The 19,329-nt window shown below is 44.8% G+C and overlaps 1 protein-coding gene across 1 annotated transcript; it reads left to right on the forward strand.

The window, feature by feature from the left end:
• Positions 1–3,992: 3,992 nt before the first annotated feature.
• Positions 3,993–15,370, forward strand: LOC308288070 (extracellular calcium-sensing receptor-like; the record flags this gene model as incomplete). The annotated part of the gene is made up of 9 exons (XM_080729413.1): positions 3,993–4,112; positions 5,515–5,648; positions 7,152–7,206; positions 7,492–7,761; positions 8,073–8,195; positions 9,708–9,983; positions 13,580–13,807; positions 13,903–14,026; positions 14,457–15,370. 9 exons carry the CDS (start codon positions 3,993–3,995, stop codon positions 15,368–15,370), a joined length of 2,244 nt encoding a protein of 747 aa, XP_080585539.1.
• Between the last annotated feature and the right edge of the window lie 3,959 nt (positions 15,371–19,329).

A 19,329-nucleotide genomic window follows, 5' to 3' on the forward strand; every position in this document is an offset into this window, starting at 1 on the left:
GAATTGTGCATTCTCTGTAAATAATGTACTTTATTGGGTTGTCATCAGGGTGGTCATGATGTCACAGAATCATGCCTTGGTCAGGTTAGGGTGATTAACCACACACAGGTCACAGACAATCACTGAGAGACACTCCTACAGGAGTGTGATTGTCTCACAGCTGTGAACAGGTCTGTGTATACAGTATATGAGATGTTTGCACCATTATGTAAGACACTCTTGATGAAGGTCCAGTGGGACTGAAACTTCTGTCAACTTCAATAAAAATGGGCTGCTGCATGAGCAAGAGCAGTGTGCAGAATTTTTTGTTCATGAAATATTTTTTTCATGTTTGTTTCTGGTGTGGTGGGATTAAAATGATAAATAATTGAAGTTATTGTACGGTGAATGGTGACAGTGGCCTCAGGTTGGATATGCTGTGTCAGGATCTGTCAGGGCCCTTATTAACTTTAACCCCAATTTTGTGTGGTGTGGACAAGCTTCATTGAGCCGTACAAGATAAGTAGAGAGGTGCAACCACCTGATGTCTCTAACTTGAGTACAGATCAATTATGCCCCATTCAGATGCCCATGCAGGAAAACAAGTTTGCCCAATATGATCAATTCCTCATCAGAAGGGTCTAAGGGCCTACTCGTAACTTTCAAAGGGTGAAAGTGGTGAAAGTGGAGCGTATGATATAGAATACCTACAAACACTAACTCATAGATTGTTGATATTGGGCCTGAGGAGAGAATCTGCTGAACATCTGGGGCCTCTATGGTCTGGAGATGTGGATGTATAGAGTCTGATCAGACCACGCTTTTTGACCACAACTTTGTCTCTCTGGTCCCAGGAGAAACTGTCACTGAGATGCACTCAGAAGTACTTTATATACAATATGTTTCTGAGCGGTGCTCCTGGAAGCAGCTAATTTCCAACATCTGGCTTTTGTCCGGGCTCTGAAGCGTGGCCTACACCAGGCAGGTCAGCTGTAGAGTCTAGTTTATCAGGAACTGTATTTAAAGATAACATGGCTAGTGGTCAAGAGCTTGTTATAAGTTGTATTGACAATAGAGCTGGAGTGGGTGGTGCTGGAGTATTTGTAGACAGTGGTTGACAAACTATGAAGTACATACACAATTCCTGTATTATAAAATTGGCTAATGGGAGGGTGGGCCAGCTAGACGGCTGGCGGACCAGGCCAGCTCACTCTGACTCAGACATAACTATAAACAAACCCAATATGCCCATACATAGGCAGGACCACGGCCAAGTCGCTATGACTCAGACATAACCATAAAAAACCTGTTACACCCATATATAGGCATTTCACTATGACTCAGACATAACCATAAAAAACCTGATACACCCATATATAGGCATATCACCAGTAAGACTCCCTAATCGGGAGATAAGCGACCGTCAGGTCACATGTATACACAAAGAGGGCTGTAACTGCCATTGCTTCCTAGTTGTGTGGGCAATGTATAGTTTAGGTTGGCTGAGAAAATGTGGGGTTAGCTGTGATATGGTTGCGTTTATGTGGGCAGAAAACGTGTAATATGTAGCTGTTGCAAATGTGTAACAGAGTTAATGATGAGAAATATGACAGGCACAGATTATGTTGTGGGGAGCACAGTGGGAGATTGATGAGGAAGCAGACAGGTGTATTCATTTAGATGGTGTTTATTGTTGAAGAGGCAGCTTGACAGTGAGTGACATGTAGCAAAGAACACAGCGAAATCGGCCTGAAGGTGGCGCTATTTGGGACAGATTCATGTTGATGGGATGAGTGTAGACATACTGTGTAGCGATGTACCTGATTTTAGGGCAAAAATTGTAGGAGCAGTGGCCAAAAATGTGTTTTACAAATCGGCCTGAAGGTGGCGCAATATGGGACAGATCCAAGGTGATGAAATCAGTGTAGACATACTGTGTACCGATTTGCGTGATTTTAGGGCAAAAATTGTAGGAGCAGTGTCCACAAATGTGTTTTGCAAGAATCGGCCTCATGGTGGTGCTAGAAGAGGGCCATGTGACAAATGAGGGGTGGGGTGTCCGCGTTGCCTTGCCGGACAAATAGGTACCGGCCCCGGCTCTCCCGGACGCTCGTAGCCCGAGTTACGGCATTTTAAGTGAGCTGCAGTGGAGGGGGTCCTCCACTGGGGGCGTCACCACTTTTGCATCCGTTCTGGAGCACCAAGAGTGGGTGGTCCCCGGGAATTCCCCGTGAGCAGCCCCGTTGGGGTGGTCATTTGGTCATTTTTGCACATTTGGTCATTTTTTACACTTGGGGGTCCCCCAGGGAGCTGGGGGTCCCTGGAGCTCCGGGGGTCCTTGGAAGTTGTAGTTTGGCAGGTAAGGAGTGTGTGTGCAAAATGTGGCATGGATGGGGCAACGGTTGTGGAGATATGAGCAGGGCAAAAGTGTGACGTGTGACGTGTGACTCACGGACGGAATTTTTTTTTACACCTGGGGGTCCCCCAGGGACCTGGGGGTCCCTGGAGCTGCGGGGGTCCTTGGAGGTTGTAGTTTGGCAGGTAAGGAGTTTGTGTGCAAAATTTGGCATGGATGGGGGCAACGGTTGTGGAGATATGAGCAGGGCAAAAGTGTGACTGACTCACTCACTCACTCACAGACGGACAGCCGGTGGAGGTTTTGGTAGTAAATGCGACCTGACGGTCGCAACTATGACTCAGACATAAAAGTACAGCGGCTAACAGCAGTATTTTGGGAGAATCGTTCACTTGGTGATACAAGCGTGAAAATTGGTACACATCATCTTTGGAGGCCACTCTTTGATTTAAGAAACCGGGCCACTTGAAAATCAAAGATGGCGGCCCCCGAAATCCAAGATGTCTGTCCAAAAACGTGTTTTTTCCTTTATAACTCCAAATGCATTGATTTTACGACCCATAAATGTATTAAAGTTGAATATAAAGTTGGATATTGCGGATATTTTGGTACCAAGTACATGTCTGTATCTATTATAGTTATTGAGATACAGCATGTAGGTACACCTGAGTCCGTAAAAAGTACCTATATGCTGTATCTCAAGAACTGTAATAGATACAGACACATACTTGGTACCAACACATCCGCAATGCCCAACTTTATATTCAACTTTAATATGTTTATGGGTCTTAACATCAATGCATTTAGAGTTATAAAGGAAAATACATGTTTTCGGACGAACATCTTGGATTTCGGGGGCCGCAATATTGGAATTTTGCGTGTCCAGCGGTATTTTTGAAAAGAGTGGGATTTGAAGAGTACTTGCACCAAATTTCATACTTGCATCACCAAGTGAACGGTTTTTCACTTAAAAACAAATAAAGCTGATCTCTTCAGTTAGGACTCTTCTTCTGCTGAACCCTCAAAGGAGAAGCTTCACAAGGAGGACTGTCAGTACACGCCTAAAGTGAAGATTTCCAAATTGGGTCGAAGTGTCAATATTTTTGTGGCCACCATTACTTTTCAACACTGCTAACCCTCTTGGGAATGGAGTTCACCAGAGCTTCACAGTTTGCCACTGAGACCTTGCACTACTCCACCTTCCATTTGAGGATGCCCCACAGATGCTCAATAGGGTTTAGGTCTGGAGACATGATTGGCCAGTCCATCACCTTTACCCTCAGCTCCTTTATTAAGGCAGCGTCGTCTTGGAGGTGTGTTTGGGGTTGTTATCATGTTGGAATACTGCCTTGCGGCCCAGTTTCCGAAGGGAGGGTATCATGCTCTGCTTCAGTATATCCCAGTACATTTTGCCATTCATGGTTCCCTCAATGAGTTCATTGAGGGAACCATGAATGGCAAAATGTACTGGGACATACAAAATGTAATGAGTTCATTGAGGGAACTATGAATGGCAAAATGTACTGGGACATAATGAAGCAGAGCATGAATACTGCCGCAGGGCAGTATTCCAACATGATAACGACCCCAAACACACCTCCAAGACGACGCTGCCTTAATGAAGGAGCTGAGGGTAAAGTTGATGGACTGGCCAAGCATGTCTCCAGACCTAAACCCTATTGATCATCTGTGGGGCATCCTCAAATGGAAGGTGGAGGAGTGCAAGGTCTCTAACATCCACCAGCTCCGTGATGTCGTCATGGAGGAGTGGAAGAGGGTTCCAGTGGCAACCTGTGAAGCTCTGGTGAACTCCATGCCCTCGAGGGTTAAGGCAGTGCTGAGAAGTAATGGTGGCTACAAAAATATTGACACTTTGGACATTTTCACATAGGGGTGTACTGACAGTCCTCCTTGAGAAGCTTCTGCTTTGAGGGTTCAGCAGAAGAAGAGTCCTGTCTGAAGAAATCAGCTTTGTTTGCTTTTAAGTGAAGAACCGTTCACTTGGTGATACGAGCCTGAAAATTGGTACACATCATCTTTGGAGGCCACTCTGCGATTTAAGATACTGGGCCACTTGAAAATCAAAGATGGCGGACCCCGAAATCCGAGATGTCAGTCCGAAAACATGTAGTTTCCTTTATAACTCTAAATGCATTGATTTTAAGACCCATAAATGTATTAAAGTTGAATATAAAGTTGGGCATTGCGAATGTTTTGGTACCAAGTATATGTCTGTATCTATTACAGGTCTTGAGATACATCATATAGGTACTTTTACGGACTCAGGTGTATGCTATATGGTCTATATGCTGTATCTCAAGAACTATAATAGATACAGACATGTACTTGGTACCAAAATATCCAATGTCCAACTTTATATTCAACTGTAATATATTTATGGGTCGTAAAATCAATGCATTTGGAGTTATAAAGGAAAAATCACGGTTTTGGACGGACATCTTGGATTTCGGGGGCTGCCATCTTTGATTTTCAAGTGGCCCGGTTTCTCAAATCAAAGAGTGGCCTCCAAATATGATGTGTACCAATTTTCACGCTTGTATCACTAAGTGAACGATTGCACCTATTATCCGCTGTACTATAAACAAACCTGATACGCCCATATATAGGCATGTCTGGAACGCCTTTGGGCTTGTGCCTGTGGCAACGCAGGCGATCCAATAATCATGATAACCAACACCCTCTTGTGTAATTTTGCTTAATTAAACTGGACGACAGGGGCAATTGGGCTTGCAAAGTGCAAAATAGACCCCAGGCAAGTTATTTTCAGATCAAAATAAGTAGGAAATGAGCCTGTTTTATTTAGTCTGGAGTTACATTACAAGGATGGACACGCACGCACGCACGAGCACGCACGCACGCACGCACGAGCACGCACGCACGCACACACACACAAACAAAGTATTGCTAGTGTGTTAACTCAGATGGGTGTTGTTGTGAAAAAGATTCCGTAATGCCATAAGGTGGCACAGGGGAGGGCACAGCACTGTGTATAAAACTTAACAACTGGACAATGGATTTTAGAGAGGGGAGGGGAGGGTGTCAGACAGAGGAGGACAGTCATGAAGGCTGATCTAGTCGTACACCTGCTTTCATACTTGATATTGTTCTCTTCCTTCTCTCCTCTGTCTTCCTCATCTTCCTCTTCCTGTGAGTTACAGGCACCGTTTAATGTCAACAGATTGTACAAGGCTGGAGACTTGGTTCTGGGTGGTTTGATCCCATTACACCTGGCCTCTGTGTTCCCTGAGCAGACTTTCACACAGTCCAAGCAACAGGAGCCCTCTTGCTATCGGTGAGTATCACTAACACAATAGCAATACCCATCATGTGCTGATGAGGCTGATTTCACAAAATGTCTTCTAAATCCTTACAGTTTTCTGGAAAAAAAAAAAACACATGTTGCTAGATCAGTGGTGTTCAAACCTTTTTCATGTCAAGGACCCCCATATGTATTTCGTCACAGACCCTTCTCTGAAAATATTTTTTTGGCAAAATATTTTATATTTTATTTAGGCTCACAACAGTTTGACATTTTACTTGCACTGTAGTCTGAAAACAAATGTTGTATGTTAATAGTTTTCACCTTAAAGGGGTAAGATATGCCCAGACCATGGCTTTTGCCATCGATGAGATCAACAGAAACCCCAGCCTGCTGCCCAATGTGACTCTAGGATACCGCATTTATGATTCCTGCCTCACGCTTGGAGTTGCACTCCCTGCAGCATTGTCATTGATCAGTGGGAGAGAGGAGCATTTTACATTGGATGAGAGCTGTTCTGGGTATCCTCCTCCAGTGCTCGGCATTGTGGGTCCTTCTACCTCAAAGAGTTCTATTGCCATCTCTAGAATATTAGGTTTGTATAGAGTGCCCATGGTAAGTTGAACACTCAAACCCCTTTTACCTGTTTTATAGTATGCAAAGAGAGAACCGACAAGTACATCCTCAACCAAATTTAGGGCAGGTGCTGACCCACAAAATAAACATATATGAACTGGGGACCCCCACCCTGACAAGCACTTGGAATTGTAGGTATTACAATTAATGTGACTCGGTTCCACAGATAAATATTGAGAAAATATGTGAAAAATAATAGCACAATGTTTGCCTCTTGCTTACTTAATATTTGACAGTTTGGCCAGTTTGATATTAAAATGGTCTTAAATTGACACTTTATAAATGTGCAGATACCCTGTATACACTTATGTTGGTTTGTTTACTGTTGAGTGAGACATTTTTTACATTAAGCTAATCATCTGGGGAACCCACAAAACAATTTTGAGAACCACTGGTATAGAAGAAAAGATATATAAATGCTCACACACTGATGGATCCAAAAAGACAGACGCTTTATTGCAAAAAAGAAAAAGAAAAAAAGAAAAATCATCTGTGATGTTTTGAGCACAAAGCTGTCTGAGGAAGAGTTTTGTGCTTGAAATGCATTCAGTCTGCATTGTGATCATAGGGAGGGTAGAATGTTTGTGTTGAAACAGCATAGTCATCCAACTGTCACTGCTTGTTAAATAATTCCACCCCCTTTTTTTGTAAATGCTTCCCACATAATAGGGATGCTAGGGTTCAATTGGTTAATGCAAAACGAAGAAAAAAGCAGAAGTTCCTATCACACAAAGATGTTGTAGCCCCCCTAAGTAAACCTGCGGATCCCCTAAGCAGGGTACCAGACCTACTGTTGAACACCCATAATCGAGTGCATTACAGAAAAGATGTGTTGTGGTGTTTCTTTTCATTTTTTCTTTTTTTTAAGATCAGTTATTACGCGTCTTGCTCCTGCCTCAGTGACCTGATTCAGTTCCCATCCTTCTTCAGAACAATACCAAGTTTTGTCTTCCAGGTGAACTTGTACACACATTATTGTTTAATAATAATACTACTAATAATACTACTAATAATAATCTTTATAGCACCTGACATGAAATGCAGTTCAATGTGCATGCTTTACAGAGCAAGAATGAAGCACACGTGCTTTACAGAAAAATTACAAATGATTAACAATAATAATAAAAAAAAAAAGTTACAACAATAGTTGGTATCTAGTAGTTCATGTTCCAAACACTGTTTTACCACTATGTGAATAATCTAACATAAATTCTTGTCCGTCCATTCCTTAACCAATCAGGTGCGAGCTATAGTCCAGATTATGAGGCGCTTTGAGTGGACCTGGGTAGGACTGTTGTTCAGTAATGATGATGGCGGACGCGATGCTGCCCGATTGCTCCAGTCTGACCTGGACCAGTCTGGTCTGGGTTGTGTGGCTTATGCAGAGGCTCTGCCCTTTAACAATGACCTTTCTAAACTCCAGAGGATCGTCACTGTGATGAAGACGTCCTCAGCTCGCGTGGTCGTTTTATTTGGATATGGGAGCTATATGCATAATGTCTTTGAGGAGGTTTGTGTTATGATGCACATACACAGACTGAAGTAATTAAAGCGGGTCATGTTTGCATGTTTGGAATTGGAACAGCTGAAATCAATAATATATCAGTATTTCGATATTAACCTGAGGGCCGCATTAAGTGAAGGTGGCCCCCGGGCCAACAGTTGCCCATGTATGACATACTGTACAGTGTACACATAGTCAAATTGTGTATTATATCCAATTAATTCAAAACCAATCAACAGGTGGTAAGGCAGAATGTGACAGGTCTGCTATGGATCTTACCTGCCACTTCAGACTGGTGGAGTGACTCTCATCTCAAGGCTCCTCACTACGTGCCCTACCTGAGAGGTACGCTGGGTTTTGCCATCTGTCGTGGAGAGATACCAGGTCTCAAGGACTTCTTGTTAAAAATACATCCTGACAATGATCATGAATATAATGTAGTAAGTATGTTCTCTATTTTTGAAAGTTTTTAAACTTTTTTTATATCTAAATTACATCTTTTACCCCTCCCCCATGTCACATATGGTTCTTTATCGCTATAGTGTTGATGTCTTGCATATTATTGCGACCGTAGGTCGCATTTACTATAAAAACCTTCATATCCTGTGCATGCGTGCGTCAGTCAGTCAGTCATATTGCGTGACACCTCAAGTCACAGAATTCATTGCACTGACCCTTTCTGATTCTGTGACACGAGGTGTCACGCACTGTGACTGACGCACGTACAGGATCTGCAGGTTTTTATAGTAAATGCGACCTACGGTTGCAATCACAATGATGAATTGACCATCTCAGCAGAAGGATATAGTTGACCTCTTCTGACATCACAATGATGACTCAACCAACTCAGCGTTCTCAACAGGCCCAAAAATTAAGGCAGGGCCCTAACTGGGCCGGCCAGAGGTTCTAAATAGCATACATTTTACGCCCTATATGGCCCGAATATGTCAATAGGCCTATATGGGCATTCCCAGATGATGCCCTGTTAGGGCAATCACCCTAATACTATGACTTTTAAGCCCATATATGGAGATCCCCGATCATTAATATTAAGCTCATATCGACTCATGTGGTCTATGATGTCAAATATCTATCATGTCAGTTGTCATCCCCATATTTGGGAAAATATGGACACATTTTGTCCAGCTTAAACAACCAACCAGGTCTGTGCATTTTTTTTGGTCAAAGTTGATCCCATGCCAAAGCGCCAGTGCTCTAGGCTACTGTCGACCCAGCCGTGCACATGCCCATGTGCGCAAGGGCGAGGTCGCTTCTCGCCCTTAATTATTGTATTTAAAGTTGTACTATGTAACTTTTTTTATAAAACAAATCTTAAAATTCTCCTAACTATTAAAACACAAAAGTTTTAGAAGATCCGCGCCGTGAATTTCAGCCTGTAAAGCCTTCTCTATATGTAAACTGAGATCCTTGCCGGGGACCGGCTCTCGCGCCAAAATTGCGTCATCACACTACCGGCCAATCACAGCGAGGGTTATACAACTGCCGGCCAATCACATCGCATCTTGAAGTGGGGTCGCCATTTTGTTGTCGCCGGTTTGTACCATCCAGTCTCTAGGTAATTTCGCCTACCAGGCAGGGTGAAGGAGTGTATCTCTGGAATTACTGAACGCACAGGAACAAGGGACCCCTCCAAAGATAGATCTCAGCGAGGTGGAGGCAGACGCGGGGGTCTGAAGGTACGAAAAACGGCCGAAAGACGCGGACGCGACCGCGGTTCGCTATAGGGCTAATGACCACTAGGTGAGCAACTTACACAGTATGGCTTTAAATGTCTCGAATGATGGAAACAAGCTTTTAGACTAGAGGGATTTTTGTGTTATCCTTTTAGCACCATTACATAATTGTACCACTGTACTTATTTGCAAACTGTTAATAAAGTATTCAATCAATCAAATGTATTTATGATTATGTCTTCATTGTTGTTTCTTCAGGTGAGGCAGTTTTGGGAGCACACATTTCAGTGTAAATTTGCTCCCCTTCCATCAGGTTGGGTGGATGCTGGTGGAAGGGTGTGTACTGGACAAGAGGACCTGGCAACAGTAGACACACCAATGTTGGATGTGTCTAACCTCAGGGGGGACTATAATATATACAAGGCTGTGTATGCTCTGGCCCATGCCCTCCATGACATGTTGCAATGTGTGCCAGGAAGAGGGCCTTTCACTGGGCACAGCTGTGCCAGTTTGCAGACAATACAGCCATGGCAGGTGGGATATTAATTAAGTTGACCTGTACATTTTTCTAGTTGGATTCAAATGTATAATAATAATAATAATAATAATGAAAATGTAAATATGACATTGAAAAACTAGAAGAATTGCAGGATGACAAGCTCAGTTTTGTGTAGACATGCCCCAGGTTAGCATTTCACCAGGTTAGCATTCACCAGCGTCGGCAGGTTATCATTTCACTAGGTTAGTATTCACCAGCGTCAGCAGGTTAGCATTTCACCACGTTAGCATTCACCAGCGTTAGTTTTACTGAGGTTAGGGTTAGGGTTAAGGTTAGAAGGACAACTTTGTTTTTTTACAACAAGGATTCATATTTTAGATTGCAAATAGAGAAAATAAAAGATAAGTGTTAAAATGTTTTTCTTTAGTATTGTTTTAGAGATTTTAATGATTTTGATTTCAGTGCCTAAATGTGTCTTTTTAGACGCAATAAGCCGGCAATTTCTTTATTACTATTTACAGTATTAGCCTCCATAAGTCACATCTGCCCATAGAAAGAAGTAAATGAAAATGTTTTAACAGTCATATTTTCTTTTCTCTATTGTTGGCTTCCTTCTGTCTTGCAAGACAATGGAGTATGCACCAGGGATTAGTCTGTTGTTGGGTTACAGGCCCTGCTGTGGCTGAACAGTCCATTTGCTGCGGTCCAAAGCTTCAGCTTCCCAGCCTGCTGGGTCGATGTTGCCTGCCTTCACATCTCGCTTGCAGATATCCTTGTAGCGAAGGTGAGGTCTTCCTTTAGGTCTGGAGCCAGTGGCAAGCTCCCCGTAGAGTATGTCTTTTGGGATTCTTCCATCTTGCATGCGGCCAAGCCAGCGTAAACGCCTTTGACTAACCAGAGCAAACATGCTTGGTGTTTCTGCCTGAGCCAGAACGTTCTTGTTGGAGATACGGTCCTGCCAGGTGATGCCAAGAATCCTTCTAAGACATCGTAGATGGAAGGAATTGAGTCTACGTTCTTGATGGGAGTAGAGGGTCCATGCTTCACTAGCATACAGCAGTGTACTGAGCATGCAGGCTTGGTACACCTTCATCTTGGTGTTGATGGTCAGCATGGAGTTGTCCCATACCATCTTTGCCAGGCGAGCCATTGATGTTGCTGCCCTGCCAATCCTTGTGTTCAGCTCGGCATCCAGGGAGAGCTTGTTAGAGATGGTGGAGCCGAGGTAGGTGAAGGCTTCCACCACCTCAAGGGTGTGGTCACCAATGGAGATGCGGGGGGTGGTGCATACATCTTGGCCCACGATGTTGGTCTTTTTCAGGCTGATCGTGAGACCAAACTCTCCGCAGGCGTATGAGAATCGGTTGATGAGGCGCTGTAGAGCCTCCTCAGTGTGCCGTCAGAGCAGCGCCATCTGCAAAGAGCAACTCCCTGATCAGTGCTTTACGTACTTTGGTCTTCGCTCTGAGACGTGCAAGGTTAAAGAGACCTCCATCGCTTCTGGTGTGGAGGTATACGCCATAATCTGACTGGCTGAAGGCGTAAGACAGCAGCAAGGAGAAGAATATCCCAAAGTGTGTCGGGGCGAGCACACATCCCTGTTTCACACCACTCCTGATTGGAAATCAGGAGCTGTCGTACAGGACGATGCCTTGAGTATCTTCATGAAAGGACTTGGGGGGACAGCCAATCCTCTGCAAAAGGATGAAGAGGCCTTTCCTGCTGATGAGGTCAAAGCCCTTTGTCAAATCAATGAAGGCGATACAACAGCTGCCTCTGCCTCTGCTCACGGCACTTATCCTGCATCTGCATGAGTGAGAATATCATGTCGACTGTTGACCTCCCTGCTCTGAATCCACACTGCGCCTCGGGGTATATGCGTTCCGCAAGTGTCTGCAACCTGCTCAATATGACACGGGCAAAGGCCTTGCCAACAACACTGAGCAGTGAAATTCCCTGGTAATTGTTGCAGTCGCTGCGATCTCCTTCTTATAGAGCGTAATGATGTTAGCGTCCCGCATGTCCTTGGGCACAGTCCCTTCCTCCCAACACTGTAGAAGGAGTTTGTGGAGGTGGTTGAGGAGAGAGCTCAGCTTTCCAGCCTTGATGACCTCTGGGGGGATTCCATCACTTCCTGGAGCCTTACCACAGGCTAGGGAGTTGATGGCCTTCCTGAGCTTCTCTAGGGAGGGTGGAATGTCAAGCTGTTCCATGACGGGCAGAGAGATGGTGCTTTCCACTGCTATGTCGGTGACCGTGTTCTCCCTTGCATAGAGCTCAGTAATGCTCCGCCCATCTCTCCATCTGTTTACCTCGGTCTGTCAGGATGGCACCTGAGGCAGACTTGAGTGGTGCAACCTTGGCAATACTTGGGCCAAAGGCTTTCTTTATGCCCTCGTACATGGCACCAATGTTACCGTTATCAGAGGAGAGTTGGATGCTCTGACAAAGGTTCAGCCAATAGCCATTGGCGCATTGTCGAGCAATCCGCTGAGCATCACTTGGGGCCTTCCTGTGTAGAGCGAGTGTTTTCTCTGAAGGCTCTTATAGTCCAGCATTGCTGTTTGCTTGGCTGCAATTGCTGGTTCTAATAGGCCGATTCCAGCTTAAAACCATTCCGGATTCCTCCTTTCTTTCTTGCCAAAGATGTCCATGGCAGATTTGTAGGTGGAGTCACGGATGTGGTGCCATCTCTCTTCGGCATTCCTGTTTGGGCAGTCCTTGAGAACAGCCTTGACAGTGCTGATGAAGCGCTTACACAGTGCAAGGATGTTGTCCTTAGCTGTGTTGATGCGTGGGCGCCCTTTCTGCTTTGAGCAGTGGATTTGCTTGCACTGAAGACGCACCTTGCTGAAAACCAGGGAGTGGTCACTATCACAGTCAGCACTGTGGTAGCTGCGGGTAACAAGGACGCAGTTCAACATGGACCTTTTAGTGATGACCAGTGGTGTGATCTAGGATCCCGCCAGGACACTTTATGGATGGGCTTGGTGGAGAAGAATGTGTTGGTTATGCAAAGGTTGTAGTAAGAGCATAACTCCAACAGTCTGCCCATTTTCATTCAGCCTGCCAACACCAAAGTGACCAATACTGCGGGGCCAGGAATCGTAGTCGCCCCCGGTTCTAGCATTGATGTCCCCAAGCATGAACAAATGTTCAGTGTCAGGGATCTCTCTGACGGTGTTCTCCAGCTCCTCGTAGAACTCATCCTTTGTCTCGGCAAGAGAGCAGAGTGTGGGGGCATAGATGCTCAGGATATTCACCGGGCCTAAAGATGTTGATAGGCGGAGAGAGAGGATCCAAGCTGTGCCTTTTGATGGCGGTTCGACTGAGGTCAGTATGGTGTTTCTAACTGCAAATCCAAAGCCATGTATACGATGTTCCTCTGGTTCTTTTCCCTGCTAAAAGAATGTGTAGTCCTGTTCACGGAGGCTGCCATTCGATGTAAGTCTTGTCTCCGGCAGAGCAGCGATGTCAATATTGAGCCTCTTAAGCTCTTGATTGATGATAGCCGTTTTATACATTACAATTACAATCTAAAATATGAACCCCCTGTAAAAAACAAAGTTGTCCTTTAAGTAGGTTTTTTAAGTCTTTTGCACTTCATAATTGTGCTCATCAACATTTCTAGCTTCTCTATTACCTGGAAAAGGTGAACTTCACCACGTCTGATGGTGATCGTTTATCATTTGATGAGAAAGGTGATGCTTTACCAATCCTCGATATAATGAACTGGGCGTGGCTTCCTGATGGAAGCACAAAGATTCACAATGTAGGTATGGTCAAGAAGTCAGCCTCCGGAGATGAAGAACTCATCCTTGATGAAGACAGAATCTCCTGGAACTTTGAATCTGCAAAAGTAATTTCAGTTTTCTAAAATATGTAATATTGAGCTCATGATGTTAATGTAATTTAGTTTAGAGTGAAATTGATCACTGTTGCTTTCCTCTGCAGCCTCCTCGGTCAGTGTGCAGTGAGAGCTGTTCTCCTGGAACCCGTTTGGCCAGAAGGAAAGGTGAACCTGTCTGCTGCTTTGACTGCATTGCTTGTTCTGAGGGAGAGATCAGCAATGAGACTGGTAAGTCTACATTACTAGATCCATATCCAAACTACTAGAAGACTAGAGACTTCAGATCCAGGCTCTTAGTGACATTATTGTTGAAAGAACAACATTAGGCCCAGATCTAACCAGGGCATCCTTTAACGATTTGGCTCAGGCTCATGAGCTGGTGTGTTGGCTTAATGCAAGGACTTAAAGTGCTGCAGCATTTGTTACATTTGGGGGATGGGGGGAGGCAGCAGGAAAAAACAGACACATATTGAAACATTGGATGCCGAAGAAGCGGTAAAGAAGTGAAATGTTTTGGCAGAACCCGATGGTGAAGCAAACATTTCCCGCTGCACAATACCAGGATAGTAGGATGTAGCAATGTTGTATGTGTGTTCTGTGTTATCTTTAGGGAACTTTCCTTCGCCCTCTCTCTCTTTAAACTTGTCCTCTTTGTTAGATTCTACGGAGTGCACCAGTTGTCCAGAGGACTTCTGGTCCAGTCCCCAGCGTGACCACTGTGTCCCCAAGAGCATGGAGTTCCTCTCCTACCACGAGGCCCTGGGTATCGCCTTGACGACCATCGCGTTGCTGGGCACGCTCAACTGCGCCATCGTCCTGGGAATCTTCATCTACCATCGAGACACGCCCATGGTGCGCGCCAACAACTCAGAACTCAGCTTCCAAATTTTGATGTCGCTCAAACTGTGTTTCTTGTGCTCCCTGCTGTTCATTGGTCGTCCCAGAATGTGGACCTGCCAGCTGAGACATGCAGTGTTTGGGATCAGTTTCGTCCTGTGTGTTTCCTGTATCTTGGTAAAGACTATGGTGGTGTTGGCCGTGTTCAAGGCCTCCAAGCCTGGAGGAGCCAACATTATGAGGTTTTTCGGTGCTGTGCAGCAGAGAGGAACAGTCCTGGCTCTTACATCCATTCAGGCAGCAATCTGCGTAGCTTGGCTCGTGTCTGCCTCACCAACTCCTCATAAAAACACTCAATACCACAGTGATAAGATAGTCTATGAGTGTGATGTGGGATCAACAACTGGTTTTGCAGTGTTACTGGGTTATATTGGATTACTGGCGCTCCTGTGCTTCATGCTGGCATTCATGGCCAGGAATCTTCCAGACAACTTCAACGAAGCCAAGTTAATCACCTTCAGTATGTTGATCTTCTGTGCCGTGTGGATAGCCTTCATCCCGGCATATGTCAGCTCTCCGGGCAAATATGCAGATGTAGTGGAGGTCTTCGCTATTTTAGCATCTAGTTTTGGCCTTTTGATGGTGCTGTTTGGACCAAAGTGTTATATTATGCTTTTGAAACCTGAGAAAAACACTAAGAAGTCCATCATGGGTCGAGGTGCCACCAAGACATAGAAGCAGAAATGTATTTTATGTTCACAATATGTTTGTAATTGTATGTTTGATTTCTGCTAACTTTGTTAGGAAGTGATTCCGTTTTCTGCCAGATTAAATTAAATCCAGTCACAAATGCAAACATCTATTATCATTCATGAATAAAGTTGGTTGTACTCCCTTTAAAAACCCTGTGATTTTAGACCTGTATAGACAAGAACAATTTGCACCTCTTCATTATTTGTGGGTCAAACCCCTACAGCTGTGAGTTTTTAAAATGGTCAAATGTACCCTTTAGCAGCTATTATTCTCAACATCCTTTTTTGGCCTCTGGTTTCAATGGGTTAAAGCAAGCTGCTTTTCATGGTCAAAAGACTTGAAAACAGTGATCTGTGAGGCAAATGACTCACTGTCTCAGCCTGATGGCCTCACCAGTCTAATATCTCCCCTGGTCCAGGGGGGGAGATCTTGGCCCCTTTGTCTAGTCATTAAGATATTGGACTTTCACACGGGAGACCCGAGTTCGAACGCCGGACATTACATCTGTACAAAGGTTCAATAACCAACCAATGCGAGTTCAACTACACTACAGGTGTTTGGCTTGCTGAGTGGTGAGTTTTACAACTTGTTAATGAGAGTAAATATATAGAATAATAATCCACCTCATGATGCCCAGTCTTCTGACAAAAAATGGCCACTCTCCTCTCCTGGTTACCACTGAGGGGTGAGAGAAAACAAGACTGAAGCATAAGGCATCTTCAAACCACCAGTTGGGTCCCAAATGACAGTCCCTTGTACGAGTGATGTCATCTGCCAGGCAGCTCCGCACACATGCAGGCACGCACGCACGCACGCACGCACGCACGCACACACGCACACACGCGCACACACACACACACACACACACACACACACACACACACACACACACACACACACACACACACACACACACACACAAACAAACAGTGTTGTTATTTAATCAACACAGGCCTTAGAGGCCAAGACCACAAGGTTGAAACATTACAATAACACCAATTAAATAACACATGGGTCAGTGCATTGCTAGCTGTTCTGATTACATTTTTATTAGTTGAGATTGTCAACACTTGTAATACAAATTCAGTAGAATAATGTAACTTTATAGGAACATTTGCTAATAAATGTTTTGTTAATTAACTATCTCGTATCTGTATAACACACAAACACACGTGTGTGCGTTCAAATACACAGTAATCATTTATTGATCATTTATTAGTAGATAAATGGTCGCTGGATTCTCAGGCAAGTGGGATTTAACCACTTGAACCCCATGGAGCCTGAGCCTCAGCACACTCTCACGCTTTGACGTGTCGTGGCTTTGTAGATCGGCTATATATATATATATATATATACACACACACACACGCTGTACTGTTATTTAAATAAATTAACACATTTTAATCGCTCTTAGTCTTTGCACCACAGAACCTTTCTCACTGGACGAGTTTCAGGGGTACCGATCATACCAGTGCACCAACCAACAGTCAACAAACCCCAGCACAAGCTATGGGAGAAGCCGCAGATCAGAACGCTTATTTGCTCGGCCCAGTGGATGGGAAATTTTGATTTAAAAACGTACCATACCAAAATGCATTTTAATTGAATTGAATTTCTGAAAAGACAAACGGACGGATGGATGGACACACTGTCACGTTTGATCATTCCAGGTTTGTCTGACAAACCGGTCATTTATGGCCTGGTAACATTAACATTTGTTTTTGCTATTCATGGGTTTCATTTGTAGTCCTACACGGCCATGTTGAGGACCAACGCAGGTGTTTCAATTTGTCTGATTGGCATTGAACTAATGTTCTACACCAATCAGCACACCTGTGTTGGTCCTCAACATGGCCGGTGTAGGACTACAAAAGAAAGAAACCCATGAATAGGTTATTTGTTTAAATAAATTCATTCAAGCCACTGTTATTAGTACACCCACACAGAGCGCATCGTCTACTTAACAAGTTTGGACGTGTATGTATAACTCTGACCTTAACCCTTTTAATACATATCGTTGCTGTCGGGCAGAAAACTCTTATCTCCATGTTTATCTTTTTTTCGTTGCAAAGTAGGCTAATGCCCTACTTCATACTACAGTGTCACAAAAGTAGCAGATCGTATTTCGAGCTTTTAGATCGGCAACCTCACAGTTTTGGACATAATGAGGTTTCCACCGAACAGCAACAATTATACTCTTAGCAGGCTGACTTTGTGTCAATTTTGTTTGTGTCAATCATGGCTTCAGCTCAGAGTCCAATACACTACAGGTTTTTGGCTTGGTGAGTTACAACTTGTTAATCAGAGTAGTGGCTAAAGAAAATAAACAATAATAATTATCCACAAGAACGCACGCGCGCACACGCACACGCACATGCACACAGTGTTGTTATTTAATTAACCCAGGCCTTAGAGACCATTTAAAGACCCAGAGGTTGAAACATTACACATGGGTCAATGCCTTGCCAAGATAGCTGTTCTGTTTGTTTGTTTGTTTGATTTTTTTTTTTTTTTTTTACAATATTGTCAACATTTTAAGTTTAACAACTGGACAATGGATTTTAGAGTGGAGACAGAGGAGGACAGTCATGAGGGCTTCTCTAGACACTGTGGGGTTTCACTGCCTGACCGCATGACAGGTGAGCATGGGGGCAGAGAGAGACAGGGGACTAGAGACAGAGGCACACAGAAGCAGCCCCGCCTTCCCCTGGGCTTCATCATGCAAGGGCGGTACCTACCCATCTACCTCCTTGATCAGCTAAGTTGGAGCACCTGTGGAACCTAGAGCATATATAGGCGACGCCCCAAACATTTGGCCTCTGTCTCCCATTGTCTCCCTGGCTCTCTGTGCTTCTGGTTGTGGCTCACGCGGTAGGTGAAACTCCCCACACATTCTATATTCCTGAATATAAATGTAACATGCTCAATAGTAATTCAGCTCTCATTCACAGGCAGCGATATGGACCGGATACATACCTGGATACTCACCTTAAAAGGCCTGGAATCGAATTACTAAATGGACAGCCGGAATGCCCTATAATGGAAGAACCTGAGTTTTGAAGTAACTGTTTATGTTCCATTAATTCCCCTAATTGAAGCACGTATTTGGAGCCCTACTGCTCAAAATCACCATTGAGTACCTACCCGATGTCTGGCCCCCCACTGTGCTTTCCCAAGCCTGTTCCAAATACTTTTGCTGAAAGACTTTAAGTTTGCTCTGCTGCTGGTCCTCTTCTTTTCGAAATAAACAAAAGCCCGTGTTTGGCTGAAATTGCATTGACTTGAGTGTGGCGTGGCTTCAATTCTCCACAAGTGGTGGAAGAATACGGGTAAACCGTGCCGCGTCACTGGTGACTCAAAATGGAACATGCACCAGCCTTAGCCGCGCTTTTGAGAAGCCAAACTGAACTGCAAACTGCCGTAAAAGAATTGATTACAAAAATGAATAGAGAGACAGCAGCAGGGCGGGCTCCAGCGGAGTTGCTAACCAAGCTCACCCCAGAAGACGATGTGGAGGCCTACTTGGAACTATTCGAGCGCACCGCCGCTCGAGAGCGTTGGCCAGCGGCTGAGTGGGGCTCCATCCTGGCCCCGTTCCTGAGTGGAGAGGCACAGCGGGTGTGCCGCGAGCTGTCCCCGGCTGAAGCCAGAGATTTTCCCCGGCTGAAAGCGGCCATATTGGCCAGCCAGGGCTACAGCCTACCTGCCCGGGCTCAGCGCTTCCATAATTGGAGCTACCTACCCAACCAGCCTCCCCGCCAACAGCTCGCTGCCCTCCTCCGCCTCACCATCAGCTGGCTCAACTGCCCCGGGGATCCCCCCGCTATGGAAAGAATTGTCATTGACCGGTGTATCCGAGCGCTGCCGCCTGATGCCCGCCAGTATGCTGCCCGAGTGAGCCCCAGCTCTGTGGATGAGCTGGTAGCCCTACTAGAGAACCA

The sequence above is a fragment of the Nannobrachium achirus genome, assembly GCF_963921795.1.
Source record: "Nannobrachium achirus genome assembly, chromosome: 1".
Lineage (NCBI taxonomy): Eukaryota > Metazoa > Chordata > Actinopteri > Myctophiformes > Myctophidae > Nannobrachium > Nannobrachium achirus.